General features: G+C 33.8%; 1 protein-coding gene and 1 long non-coding RNA gene across 3 annotated transcripts; one reads left to right on the top strand and one right to left on the bottom strand.

The window, feature by feature from the left end:
- Positions 1–860: 860 nt before the first annotated feature.
- On the top strand, positions 861–3,054 carry LOC149537810 (uncharacterized). 2 transcript variants are annotated; one of them, XR_016356460.1, is made up of 3 exons: positions 861–1,070; positions 1,268–2,319; positions 2,448–3,054. It is a non-coding gene; the product is annotated as an uncharacterized LOC149537810 (long non-coding RNA). The 2 variants fall into 2 exon arrangements; XR_016356459.1 differs by having other exon boundaries at positions 1,268–3,054.
- A 2,069-nt stretch (positions 3,055–5,123) lies between these two features.
- Positions 5,124–8,144, bottom strand: EXO70G1 (exocyst subunit exo70 family protein G1). Its single transcript, XM_089799195.1, has one exon. The coding sequence runs from the start codon at positions 7,924–7,926 to the stop codon at positions 5,698–5,700; it is 2,229 nt and encodes a 742-aa protein (XP_089655321.1). The 5' UTR covers positions 7,927–8,144; the 3' UTR covers positions 5,124–5,697.
- Positions 8,145–15,711: the final 7,567 nt, after the last annotated feature.

The raw sequence follows: 15,711 nt of genomic DNA, 5'->3' as shown, positions 1-15,711 counted from the left end.
TTTGATAAATATTATCTATATATTACACCAAAATCTCTTAAAATTAGAGTAGGGTGTTTTTTAGTGGTGAATATTCATAATTTTAAAAAATTTAGAAATTTTTTGCTAATAATTTGACTAATAATTTAAGATTTAATGTAACCTAAATCACCATATTTTTATTAAATTTAGTTCTAAAATATTTTAAATCGCTCAATAATTTATTTTATTTAAAAATTTAAACTCAAAGATTCGCCACATGATTAGATTTGATTCACCTAAATATTATATATCATCAAAAAAAAGTAAAAAAAATTTACCAATAATTATCGTTATATTAGTTACTTTAGGGATATATTACCAATATTTAGCTTTCACTATTTATTGAGAATATAATGTAATTATCCTTACAATTTCCACCAGACAAAACATATTTAATTTTGATTTGTAATATTCCATGACAATTAGCAAACTTCCTAGATTAGCCAATATTTTCTACTCAAAAATTATGATTTCAAAATAATCACTAATGTAAATAATATTTAAAATTAAAAAAATTGAGAGATTCGCGATTAAAAAAAATAGTTTTTCAAAATAATAAAAAAATCGCCAATATTAAAAAAAAAAAGGATTTTTTAAAAGTCCACCCTGAAACTCAAGTGCCTATTGACCACTTGATAACTCCATTACATGTTTTTACTAGTACATTTTTATATTAGTAATTATTACCATTTTTAGTTATTACTACTATTTTTTAAATAGCGAATCCTCCCCCTTACTACTCTACAAACAAAATAGGCAAGCCAAACAATTAGTATTTCCGACAATACAAAGCTTGATATTTTATTATTAAGAGGAATTATAGTTTTAGAAAAGGGGATTTTAATTCCATTATTAGATTTGCAGTTCTACATACGTCCAGAAACACGATTATGCACACGAATCACAAGTTCATCCCAAGTTTTCATCATTTGTGCTTATTAGCGAATAAGGCGGAGTACACTCATGCACATGAACTGCAAATAATATCACACGCCAACAAACAGATAACTGGCGATTGGGTATAATTATGCGGTTGAACCACTAATTGGGTATGTTCCAACCAACTTAACATATCTTGAATAGAGTATTCGTGATGATGCATTTGCCTGTTTTAGGTATAAGTTCCAAATGTATAGCTTGGATGGAGTATTCATGATGATGCATTTGCTTGTTTTAGGTAGTAAGCTTCCAAATGAAATATAATATTGCAGAGGTGCACTAATGATTTGCAGAAGATTGATTGCAGCTAATGTTGTACAAAGTTCAGAGTACCAACAAAGCTGTAAATGGTCCCCACGTTTGGCATGTTTTGGTGATAAGGTTATGATAGTCCCTTACTTAGGTGTTGGAAAAGTGTCAACTGGTTCACAGACCTGCTCACTGGGCTCCATTATGACAGCCTTTTCAAATCTCAATTATCATACCTCAAATATTTTCGATTAAGGTTAAAACAGATTTTAAGGGAACCCAAAATCACATACAGAACTTACAAAGGTTTAACAATAAAGATCCAAAATGGTTCAGAGCCGGACAGAACCAGCATCCCCCAACCGAAACCCAGTTACCTACAGCCAGCAACCATAATAACAGCAGGTTTTGAAGGGACCCTGAAACCCTTTACTAGAGACAGACAGATCAAAAGAATAACGATTGAAGACACAATCTACCCCGAGGAGAAGAAAACCCTCAACCAACTTAAACCAGGAAAAACCTAAGATTTACCTTTTCCTCCCTTCTTCTGAGAGCGTAACAACTTCGTGTCGAAATGAGGACTTCTTACAGACCATGTCTCAAATGTTACATATTGTAAAAAAAAAAATGTTTGCTCAGACATTACGCTGCAACATATATCTAAATAAGAGAATACCAGAACCACGCAACTTTCTCTTTTTAACCTGATATATAATCGTCGAAGTCAAAACTGTTTCACTATGACTTCACTGTGCAGGCAAACTGAAAGAAAACCAGAGGGTAAGTACAGTTAAATGTTTTGCCTGTTGTGTAACCCAATGAGTGCAATAAGAATCTACTTCTAGTCACAAACGATAATCAATTTATAAATAAAAGAAAGTAAAAATGCAGTAAGGGGTAGCTAAAAAATTCCTTGTAGTAACTTACTTTCAGTGCCAAATGGACAAAATTCAACCTGACAAGATTCAGTCTTTCTTGGTTCCCATTGTACAACATCTGGATGATTTCAGTTTGCATTAAGGAACTCGATTTGTCACACCATCAAGGCAGCAGTTTCAAGTTTCAGAAGATTTCCACTGTACGAATCATCACAGAAACTCCAAATAGGTATTATCCTAATTTTTTCAACTAGTCTTAGCATCAGAAAGGTATTATCTTGGTCTAGTCTGGTAAACTTTGTTACTCTAATTGCTTATTTTGAAGTATGATGCATAACTATGTTAGTGTTTTGACAGCTTGTTTTTGGTATAGTCCTTCTAGTGAGGGCTGATGAGAAATTCGGTGAGCTCATCATCTTTTACAGAAAAAGAACTTATCTGCAAAAGTCTACGATGGCGAGGTTAACTGTTCCACAGCCTATTTAATGTCGAGGCTAACTGTTCCATAGCCTATTTAATGTATAGCCCCATGTTCTTAAAAGTTCTACTTCTAGTCCCGATGATAGATCACACCGTTCTAACCGTAAGTTCTCTCTCTTATCATGGACTACAAATATCTCGTGTTGATTAATCATCACTTGTTCAACTTATTCCATCATCTTCTAGCTTTTTGTTTTAGTCCATATAACTTTGGTCAACTCAATTTGAATTTAACTTGTTCAGATATCAATGAGGATGCCATTTCTAATGACATAAGTTGGGTATGATATGGTATACTATCTGCCTTTCATACTGCATATTGTCCGTGATTGTTAGAACATTTCATGATAGTCTTGACTCTTGATTGCTTCTCATATACATTGGCAGTAGCCAGTACAATACACACTGATTACAATAGATACAAAAGAAATTCTGTTTGTTAAGGGAACCGGAAAATCATAAATGCAACTCATTATTGCATCTATTCTAATTACCCCATCTTTCTTATTCTTTTGACTGTTTATTTCTATGGACTGGCGACAGTGAAAATGAGTCCTTGTGAGTTTATTTGTAGAACATTTCTATTCTAGCTACCCCTTTCTCATGAATATTTTGCTAAAGAAAGAAAATGGCAGTAGTCTTAAATGAACCAAAGATAAATGTACGCAATCCTAAGCATTTGGACTCACACTCAGATTCTCAGGTTCAAAAAATACGCCACTGAAAAAGCATCACTAAAATAAGTACTTGGGCATCAGATCTACAAAAAGTACACCAGGAGAGAAAGCAGTGTTAAATTCAAACGAGGTAATTCTCCATCTGAGCATGCCATCAAAATTAATGTGTGGCTAAGTTGATCCCAAACAAGTAAAATAAGTCTACCGTCCAACAATTTATCAACAAAAATAGTTATCTGAAACTATTACAGAGAAATTCTTGCAGGAAAACACCTCCATCCCATATACACCATACTACTTTGATGCAAACAGATATTGTCATTAACTAATATCCTATGTTATCCCAAGTTCTGGGACGAGGGGGCAGGGGGATGGGGAAACGAGCTTCCGGTACACAGCTTTTTTCCTCAGAACAGGGGACGGTAATGGGAACAGTTATATAAAAAATTGGGAAAATTTAAAATACATAGAGAAATTTTAACTATGGATAAAAACATGCTTATATGAATAATAGGACCTTAACATATAATGTCTGTGTCAAAAAATTTAACTTTAGAGTTCACACGAGAGTGGAAATCAAACAAATTATCAAAAATCAAACATTAATTTATGGGACAGCCAAGGGAAAAGTTTCCAAAAATGGGGAGGGATCAAATTTTGCTGGAACCTTGTCCCCGAGTAACACTGCTAATATCACTTATCGCTAAACGTGTGCAGGAATTTACAAAACCAAAAGCATTGGTGAAGGAAAAACCTAGGATGACTTCAAAAGCCTTTGGAAATTGACAGAAGACAATGAACAATGATTAGGTCACTTGTGCTTACCGGCATTCTTTCCAATATCAAAACAAAGATTAGCCTGACTCAAAACAGTGCCAGACACCATATAGTTCAAAGCTTAGTAACTAATAGAGAGAAGTTCTTCCAGGAAAACAAATCCACCCACACACCATTCCTCCTTTAGTGCACATTGAAAAAAAATATTGACATTTACTGGTGTCACTTACTCTATAATCAAAGCATGCATGCAATAGTGGTCGAAAAAACAAAAAGAACTGAAAAACCAAAAAGAAACGAACATCGATTCAGTCACTAGCTTACTGGAATTCTTTCAAAGATAGAAAGAATAGTCTGACTCAACAACGCATAGTTCAAAACTTGCTTCTGATGAATTTGTAAGCATAGAAGGAAGATGTACCAAAAATGGCTTAAGGGTGGACTCTAAAGGTTCTGGCTATTAGCAAGACAAGTGAACAAATTGATTCTTGCAGATGAGAGGTTAATATCAATGCATCAGAACTAATTTCAAATGAAAGATGCAGTCATTACCTTCTAACATTGGGATCCACAAATGAAACTATCCTTTGATAGTAAATGCTGAGTCCAATTCCCAAAGCTGCACCAAAAGAAATGCAAACAACCTTTTTCTGTTCCCTTTTGGTATTTCATATCTGCACTAACATGTTCTTTAGAAGTTTTACCAATTACGAACCAGAAGAGAATCGAGAAATCATCATTGATGTTTTCTCCCTGAAAATCCATCATCTGTTCTGAATAACAATAAAAAGTAATCTGAAAAGGATGACGCACCCCAAAAGGAGACTAACAACTTTTCCCAGTAAATCGTCCGAGTCACCAAAGATTGTATGCCACTCCAATGAATTGACCATAACACCGACCACCCATTATTTCGCTTAAATAAATCAGATAAACTGATGAGATTTGAAAATGCAATACCAAAAACCGTATGTTAAACAAATTAGGTTGCAAAACTTTTACAAGAAGCGATCTTTGGAATGAATACAAAAGGCCCTTCGAGGCATAAACTACAAAGAATAAATAGAGCAAAGAATTATTACAAGTAGGCTACAAATGCTGTAGTGCAAGTTTAAAAGCTCTTTATTGCTTTCTGTAATTCAAAAACACCACTGTTTAACTTTCTGATCACATATGGAATCAAATGCCCCTATGCTGGAAGCATTTGAATCAGACCAACTTTGTTTACAATTGCATGTCACATGCTATTAGACTAGATTGTAAATTCAGCACATTTTCAATGATGCTAGTTTTATATATTCTAAGATGAGTAAATGCTGTGAGTAAAGAATGATCCACCAATTCATGGATTCCCCTTTCGCTTACCCCTAGAAACAGGTCATAAGAAAACCCTCAAAGAACAACCAATATTCATTCTTCAGATAAGGTTTTCATTCCCTTCCCAGAGACTCCAAAAAGGATGGGACATTCGAAGGCTTGAAGAGACAGCATAGTCAACAGAGGGATGCCGATCCTGGAAACTGATTCTGTTTCATCTAAGTTGCAAGATTCCTTCTAATAACTAAACCAAAACAGCTGTACATAAGCCATGCCCACTCCTTCCTTATTCTCATTTATCTGTTGCACTCAAGCTTCACGGGACCCCTTCCATTTCCAATGAATGCCATGCTTGATCAGATAACCGCAGAAGAGGCGCGCAAAAGCTTAGATTTTCCATTGCTGGCTATGAGATTGTTAGTCGTATCCATGCTCATCGTTCTATTGAATTTTGCTATTCCATTTACAGCTTTTTCCACATTTTGTTGGAATAGACCACCCAACATCCACTCCAAATCCTCTGGAGTATACTTCGCGTACTTTTTAGGGCTTTCATCTTGTTCCACAAGAGGACCATAGCTCTGCATATAGCTCCTGTATATTGGAACCAATGCTTGCACAACAGTGTGGCATGTTTTCTCCCTCAACTCCTTGTCTGGAATGGCCCATTTTGCGTGCTTTCTATACAACTCATCAAAAGCAGTATTGAATGCCTTGAGCCGCTTCTTTAGCAGATCACGGGCAGTGGCTCGGCCACCAGAGAACATAATTAAACCCTCCCTGCTTAATAGGGCCGGAAATTTACTCCAACCATCCTTATAATACATAGCAGCATAGTAGTCCTTGTACTGCTCGTGTTCCTTTAGCCAGGGATCTCCTAGTAGATTCCCAAGCTTAGTTCCCTTAAGACTAACATAAAAATGCCAGTGACTATTCATCATAAACAAATGTGAAAGCACGGGATCATTGTACGACTTACACCATGTCTCCATATTGAGCTCTAGGGCCCTGACTATATTCACAATTCCATCCGTCAAGATCCTCTCCTGGAATTTCTCGTGCCGCCAGCTTCTCTCTATCACTAGAACCTGGGTCAGAACACTTCGATATCGATCCTCAAGCAACTCATTGCAATAACCTACCAGAAAACTCATCAACATTGGAACACCGCCATTAGAAGGCGCCGGTCTATGCCTCTGCAACTCCACCTGGGTCAGCAACTCCGTGAAGATTTCACAAGCCCCCTCGATCAGCTTCTTCACCAAATCCCTCGTCTGGCTCTGTATCTCAAAGCACGCCTTGCCCCCAAACAGCTTCTTAAAATCCAGCCGCAGCTTATTCAGAGCATCAAACATATCCAACAATCTCAACAGCTTGATCGGGTCCGGCTTACTATTAGCAACCCCTTGCCCAAACTTCAGAAACCCTATCATTCCCACCTGCAATGCAATTTTCCCAAAGCACCCCATCCAAACATCAGACCCAATTTTCTGAAAAACATCCCCACAGATCCTAAACTCCGCCTCCAACAAATGTTTTACAGCAAATTCCAAATCCTTACACCATTTATCAACCAATGCCTCCACATCCAACACGCTACTGGACTCAATATCCAGATAATCTAACCCCAGAGCCTCCAAACTAGCCCTACCATTGCGGCCCCTTGTATCAACATAAATATCAATACACTGCTCTAGCCGATTATTCACAGTCAATCTCTCGAGAATCCCCTGCAACTTATTAACCACCGTCCCGGGCAACGGCGAAGCTGCAATGCAGGGTCTATCAGAGGGCGAAATATCCCCGGCCTTCAATAAAACCGTATGTTCAACAAGCAGCCGCTTAAATTCGCCCTCCAGCTTATCCAACGCAACCGCCATAAGCCCCCCATCAAGCTTAGCTCTCTCCTGCTCATCCCCCTGCAAAGCCCTCAAATTCTCCAAGCTTCTCTTCAAATGCGGCAAATAATTCATCTCCCCAATACAGTTCTTATCCATATGGTCCACCACATCCTCCAGCCACTGCGTTGCAACGCTGCAATTCTCCGCCAGAAACTTGAGCGCCTCCTCCAGCCGATTCACCACGTTCAAGTACCCCCATATGTCCGACCGCGGATCCGAAAGCAACGACTTCTCCAAGCCATGAACAGCATCGAAAACCCTCAGCACAGCCGCCGCAGGACCAACTGCTCTATCAATATGGCCGCCAATACCCCGCAACACCTTCTTGTGGTTCCTCATGGGACCGACCGCCGATTCCAACTCAGGCAATCGTTTGCTCATACTTTCCAATCTGGGCCCTGTTTTCTCCAGAGCTGCCGCTAAATCCCTCGACTTCTCCAAACTACTCTGCAATGATCTCTTTGCCGCTAGAAGCACAGCCATTCCGCCATCGCTCTTCACCCCCATCTGAAACTTCTCCGCCAATACCACTCTCTCCCTTCTCTCGCCTCTCTTCCTGCAATACTTCTCCTCCTCCGGAATCCCCTTTCTCTGACTATTGTAGATTTCCTTTTCCCTTTCCCTTTCTCTTTCTCTTTCTCTTTCTCTTTCTCTAACCTCCATCTCATTTTGTTCTCTCCTCATCTTCAGGCCCCTCGTCGAAGCCCATTTCTCGTGTGGGGATTTGAGCCTGCATCGTTGGGTAGCGAGTGGGTAAGTAACTTAACTATCGCGGAAATTTCGTTTCGAACGTTGGGAAGTAAGCAAGCTAAAAAAAAATCACAGCTGTACGCCCTGCCGCTAAACTTTCTGGCCACTCTTCTTCAAAGTGCCTCCGTTGCAATTTGTGTGTATATATACTTGTCCCTCTGCTTCTACGGCCTGATTGAACATGAGCTAGATCTGGCCTCGTCCTTTCTTGGAGTATCGCAAAATACAATGTAGGCCCCGGCGTATACTTTCTGTGTATATACCTTGCCCTTGGATGGATACTCGTCCAAACTGCTTAGACTTCGGGTATATATCTCCCACCGTTGGATGATGCTCGTCCAGCCTACATATACTTTGTGTATATATGTCTCGCCGTTGGATAAATACTCGTTGAAGTTGCATATACTTTGTGGATATCCATCCTGCCGTTCGATGGATACTTGTGCACCGTGTACATCTGTCTCGCCGTTGCGGAGATACTCGTCCAGGCCGCATTTACAATGTGTATATCTTGCCGTTGGATACCCATTGTATATACCACCATAACGGTTGGGGGATCCACCAAATAAAGTATTTAAATCTTGTGAAGGTCTACATAAAATCATGAATAGATTATTCCCGGTAAGTTGCGTGTTAGATGTAATTATGACCAAATTACATTCTAAAGTAATTTTCTTTTTATATTATTATTATCGTTGACAAAAGATTGAATAATTATCTGGGTCAATTTTAATATTTGTGAAATATTTATTATATTGTAATTAATAGAATATGTTATTAACTTTAGAATATAAGGGTGTTCAATTTGTGTTCAATTAATGATTTGAGTATACTAGTTCTTAATCAAAGAGGCTAGATTAAAAAAGGTGAACCTCAATTTTTTTTAAGAAATTATGTGAGTTTGATGTATTTAGAAATGTAAAGTTTTACAATTAATAATAAAAATATATTAAATATAAATAATAATATATATTTTATATAAGACCGCAATTTATTTATTTTTAAGTATTTACTTCTCAAATATATTGTTATAATTAAGTTCATTTATGATTGCATTATATACAATTTGTTTAATTAAATTCTTAAAAATAATATTATTAAATTTGTATTTAGGCTTTAATTTTTTTAGGGGAATGCAATCATGTTTAATTACAATGTGTACAAATCTACATATATAAATTATCTTGTCATTAAAAATGCAATAAGGAGGAAGTTCCCAAAAACAGGTCCTATAAGATTAAATAAATTGAACCAATTATATCTAAGATAAATTATTTTTCGTTTATGTATGAAAAATTAATTAAATAATATTAAATTCGTTATGGAAAAAATATTAGGTTTTAATTTTTTCAAGTGAATGCAATTATGTTTAATTACAATCTGTACAAATCTACATATAGGGAGAAAGTTCCCAAAAAGGGGTCCTATCAGATCAAATGAATTGAACCAATTATAAATAAGATAAATATTTTTTTGTTGATATGTGCAAGACTAATTTAGTAATGGTGCAAAGTGAACTATTACAAATACAATAATGAATATAAGAGATATTATATATATATATGAAAATCATTTTAGATGTTACAAATATATGTTGAATAATATTAATATATTATTATAATATTATATTATTTTTTATGGATAATATTTTTTGAGCTATTAATATCATTTGGTTGTATTATGGAACAAAACTTCTAATTTATTGATTAATGCTACTTAATTGATTATTTTAATTTAGTTTTATATATATTATTAATATATAATAGTTCAATTTTTTTATTTAGTTTGATAAATGTTTTTGAAATATTAAGCAACCAAAACAAAATAAAGGGGTTGGCCTTTATAAAACAAACTACAACATATTAAAAAAATTAGATAAGTCATTTAATTTTGGATCATTTTGGTGTAATGTCTTAGATATCAAATATATAAACCTTGGTGACAACAACAATGTCATCACTTATTTGTGACACTTTGAAATAAATTCCTAAAGGTCAATTTAATTTGGTTTAGTTTGATGCATCACTAAGCCATAAGGTCTCAGATAGCAAGTATTTTAACCTTGATGACAACAACAAGGCCATGATTTAAGTATCACACTATGGGACAAACCCACAAAGTCAATTTTATTTTTTCGTATAACAAATACATATTTAAATATTATTTATATTAAAATAGAATATTATTTTTATTCTAATAGATTTTTATATTTTGTCTATCTAAAAAATAGAATATTATGTTTTTAATCATTACAATAAATAGATTGAGTTTGTAAATGATGCAACCAAAGTTCAAATCCCAGTCTAGCCCGAATAAAGTGTCAATGTTGGTTTGGTTCCACCTTGGTGGTCATGTGAGTAGTTGTTGGCAAGGATGACATTTATGGTTGTGCTAGAAAGTGTATGTAGTGGGAATGAGGATTTTTCCATTATGACTGAAAGGAGGAGGTGTTAGTGCCTCTAATTTTTTCTCGAGGATGGGATCCCCCATTACGACCCCACTAGTTCAAATCTGTAGTCGTAAGAAACTATCATTGAATAAATGCTTCATTTTAAGACCTTATCTAGGTGGTTCCTTTTCTTATAAGTCTATTTGCAATTGATGTCGTTTCAACAGATCTTACTACTAAATATTGGAGGACTTGATATTGAATTTCCTTTAAGAGAAAAAAAATGTAAGACTCGCTAATTGATACAGCTCTCTCTCTCTCTCTCTCTCTCTCTCTCTCTCTCTCTCTCTCTCTCTCTCTCTCTCTCTCTCTCTCTCTCTCTCTCTCTCTCTCTCTCTCTCACACACACACACACACACACACACACACACACACACACACACACACACACACACACACAATAAAGTTAAAATTTAAGAATGGAACAAGGTCATGAGTTGAAGATTCAATAAACTATTCCCATTCATTATGATAGATAAGATTGTTAGGCCCACACAACTTATTAGGTTTTGCATATATTATAAGAGCCAATGTATTAGATTTGTTCAAATTTGTAAGCATGTCAATGTTTTTGTACTTTCTGTCGTGTTTCTATCTAATTACTATCACACTTTTAGAGTGCAAGTAGATTAGAAAAACCAAATCAATACTAGGGCATTTTCATGTTAATATATTAACCATCTTAAGTCTAGAGTTATGACATTTAATAACAATTTTAAAATTGTGTAAGGGTGGAAAATGTTAAATGATTGTTAATGTCAATTTTGAGATTGAAATTTTTAAATAGAAACGCTTTATGTTTTGTATAGTGTTTAGAAGAAAAATAAGGACAAGAGGACTTAATCATTATTTATAATCAAATACATGGTTTCTCATGTGTAAAACACAATTGGGAAACACATTGATGTGCTAGTGTGCTTCTCATAGTCCCTAATGTTTAAGTTAAGTGGATCTTTGACAATTCAAAATGTTTGTTTAAAGTGGGTCGTCTTGCATCAACCGAGATATGGTCATCATTAGAAGAAGATGAAATTTACATTCTATGTGTTGAAGGAGATTGTAGTATGAAGGAAGGTATAAAAATCTTGAAAGCAGGCAAATTGTTAATGCTAGATGATACTCATTTTGCATTTGTGGCTATTGATTCCTACAAGTTAAAGGTATCATTAATGGAAGATTATTCACATTGCATCAATGGATATTGATTGTGGCACAAATGGTCATTAAATTGTTTATATTTGCTTCTTACATTGCAGTGTTGCAGCCAGGTTGATTGTGATCTCATGACTACAATTCGTGTACAATATATGTTTGTCGATTCATAGAGTCCATCAACGCGTATGTGAGAAGCAACTATCCACCACTCCACAAATTATGGTTAGAGAATATAGTTGTTCAATGATATTTCTCTACTTGTTAGGGTCACCCTTAAACATCACACACTAAGAAAGAAATTAAGCTCACAAAAATAAGTCAACTTTGAATATTTAACACTTTTGGCCTAGGATTCAATCCTTAGTGTCTGATGTTTAAGCCACCCGCTCTATTAGAAGGTTCCTAAATTTCTCTTATAATTCCTTCAAAGAGCAATTAGGATTCAATTGTGTGGTTTTGTGAGATTGTTGTCAGAGAAAGTTACCATTAATAGGTGTCAGCATTCATGCTTTGAAGATTCTTCCTTTCAAATGGAGCTTTTTTAGTTTTTAAGGTTTGATTTAGCTTTTGTTTTAAAGCTTTATTTAGACAATATCATAAAAATAAAGAATGTAAGCTTGAAGTTTTAGATAATTTTGCTTTTTCAAATAAAGCATGTTTAGGTATCTTTTTAGTGTGCATGCTTTGTCTATCTAGTGCATTGTATTTTCCCAAATGGGCTTTCTTGTCCATTGAGCAGTATAACAAATTATAAAAAATGGTTGCTTTGAATTGTTGCATGAAATGATTGTGTAGGATCTCATAAAAGAGGCATAATATAATTAGAGGTGGAATTAAAGTAAAGATTTCATTGTGTGTTAAAATTTGTGTATTTTTGGTGTTTATTTATATCTTTTTATTTTGTTCCTTTTAGCTTTTATAGTTGTTCATTGATATAAATTCAAATTATTTTTCTTTTATTCTTGTTCATTTTTTTTGGATGTATTTAGTTATTTAGATAACCCATATAACAAGAGGAGACCTTGTCAAATTCGAGAGGACACCTTGTCAAATTCTCCTATAAGAAACTATATTTCTCTAATTGGCATTTATGAAAATATGACGTTTCCTACGTTAATTAAATTTTAAAAAATATTTTTAAAAATAGTTATTAAAAATATTAAATAATAGTCCCTAATGCTCATTTGCAATTTGAATATAAGATAATTCATTTACTATTGGAGTGTTCTATTCTCTGAGTTACTAACCCTTTGTCTTGATAATTTATTCTAACACCTAATTTTGAATCTGTCTGCAAATGTATGAGGCTCTTAGCCTGGCTCTATTGCTTTAATTAATATGGATACTTATATGTGCTTGCAATTTGAACTTAGGAGTTCATTTTTTGCTATTTTGTTTTACCAATTGAACTGCTTACCCATCTTTCACGAGGCAATCGTTGGGATTTAATTTATTTGAACTTAAAACTTGAATCTAGGAAGTTTCAGTTTTTTATTGTTGTGCTTTATTAATTGAACTACCTGCCACTCTTTCATGAGTCCATTATTGATCTAGGTATGTCTCAAGGAAAAAATGCCTTGCTGCAAAACAAAAAAGACAATTAGAATTTTGTGACTTAATCTTTTAGGAAAAATACAAGTATAATGAAATTATTAGAAGATAGAAAAATATGCAAGGAAATGCCAAGATAATGACATTGCTAGAAAATAGAAAAATATGCAGTCAAACCTAAGATAAAATTGCAATGATAATAAAGAGATGCATCTTTTCTCATAGAAGAAAGGTTTAAATTATATATTGAAAATTAATATATAATCTATTAACACTCACGCGACCCAAATATATAGTTTCTAGTTTTAAGATAACATATAACAAAAATGATCGCATTTGTGGTTCATTTAAATCATCCATCATATATATTAAAGGAAGGGATGAAAGAAGGAATGCTACATATTCCTACAAATAATGAATATTTATATCTTAGTGTTAGATAACATTACTTTTCTTCATATGGTGTTTAGGTATAAGCTTATGTCTAGAGGCTTCCATTTAGATGAGACAAGAAAGAATGACATTGTTATTGTTGTCTAGGTAAAAACATGTGTAGTCTTCATTTTAATAGAGACAATAGATTATAGATAGTAAGAGGTGAATGGTAAAGAGAGAGGTAAGATAAGATAGAGATATGGACAAAGGAATGAGTTCATGCATGTATAAGAAAGATATAAAGGAAAGGATAGGGAGGTAGATAGGGAGAATGTGCAAATTAGAGAGAGAAATATGAATATAGAAGTAGAGAGATATACAAATATAGAGTAAGATAGATAGAAATAGATGAGATGATGAGATAAAGACAATTTCAAATAGCTAGGTTTTCCATTTCGTATGGGAAATGAATTAGAGGGATGTAAAATTGTAATGAGAGATAAGGAGAGAGTGAGGGGTGGGGGGAGAGTGAGTAACATGAATAATATAAAGAAAAAATAATTATAAAGAGGTAAAGTGATCGATGGTGATAAAAATATATAGGAAAACATAATGGATCATAGGAAGATAAATAGGAAGATCAGAGGAGGGAGATAAAGAGAGAGAATGATAAAGATATATGAGGTGATAGATGGATAGTGGATAGCTAGATATAAAGAACATAAATAGAATAAATCAAACAAAAATAGAGGAAATATGATATAGATACATTGGAGCAAATTGTAAAAAGGGGTAAGATTAAGTAGACATGTGAAGGGAGACATGAGTGTCTATGTTTGTGAATAAGAGAACTACAAAGATGGAGGTACTAAAGTAGGCAAAGAGAGTTTATGAATAACTATTTAGGAATATCATCAAAAGCATACAAGACTATCGGCTTAACCTTGCACCCTTCAAAGTTGCAATAAATATGTTATCTACTTTCAAGTAATAGGCATAGATTATTGTCTACTCTTACACTCTTCTCTCTTTTGTTGAAAGAGAATTTGTCATTTCTACATGGACATTTTATAAATTGATAAAAATAATGTGTATGGTTGGAAAATATGTATGTTAAATGACTATTAATCTTCAATTGGACATTAAAAGTCTCCAATAGCAATGCACATTATGTTTTACTATAATAAGATAAAAACTAGGACAAAAATACTTAGTTATCATTTATATTAAAAAATGTGTCTTTTGATTTGTTGAATATGGTTGAGCAACAAGTTGATGCATTAATAGTGCTTGTTACACTTATTAATGCTTGACTTTGTATTGTTTTTGTGAGGAATCAAAGGGAACTACCTTCTTCTGTAAATGACAATATTCTTTATTTCCAGGCTATAGACATTAGTTATAGTTTATTCTTATACACTCTTCTCTCTTTATCATGAGAGGCTTTTTCATTTATGGATGGAAATTCCCTAAAAATAATATAAATATTGTAAACACACATTTTTCTTTGAGTTGAATTTTGTCCATGTGTTCAGCATTATTATTATTTTTAAATAGAACAATGCCTAATTACTAACAGGGTACCCAATAAGATGAATGCTAAGTTATGCTTATCATTGTTGCATGATAATAGAGATATTAAATGCATTATAAGTAAAATAAAATAATTACAATAAATGTAGGTTGTAAATGATTAGAAAACCCTAAAATTGGAAATAGAGATCTAGGAAATGATGTTTTACATGACCTTGTATGAGCTCAACAAGATCTTTAGGTTTGTATGTCTGTCATCACTAAGAATTTAATACATGTGTAAAAAGAGATGGATTTTATACTTTTCATATTTCATTCATTCATCTAAGTTATTAATCATCCAAACCTTTATAATTGAATATCAAGTCCTCAAGGACATTCATCTATGGAGGGGTTGCACATGTGTGACTTAAGATTATGGTTCTACAAATAATTATCAATCTCCAAAATAATTTATAAACTCTTGATCCAACACATTCACCTCTAGTATTTAAGGCTAATGTACATTTGATTTGATATAAATACAAATTAAGAACTAGACAATATATTGCTTCATTTCTTAAAGATTATGAAATAAATTTAGTTTGGCCATATTAAGGACAATGAAGAAAAATTATATAATTATATAAATGGATTCATATAATATTAAAATAAAA

This window comes from Cupressus sempervirens, chromosome 9 (genome assembly GCF_028749045.1).
Source record: "Cupressus sempervirens isolate cs-2001-9-10 chromosome 9, ASM2874904v1, whole genome shotgun sequence".
Lineage (NCBI taxonomy): Eukaryota > Viridiplantae > Streptophyta > Pinopsida > Cupressales > Cupressaceae > Cupressus > Cupressus sempervirens.
The sequence above is the reverse complement of the archived record's forward strand: the minus strand, read 5'-3'. Positions and strand labels throughout refer to the sequence as shown.

Excerpts from the sequence above, each read along its gene's own strand:
- EXO70G1 (XM_089799195.1), bottom strand. The coding sequence starts at position 7,926 with ATGAGGAGAGAACAAAATGAGATGGAGGTTAGAGAAAGAGAAAGAGAA.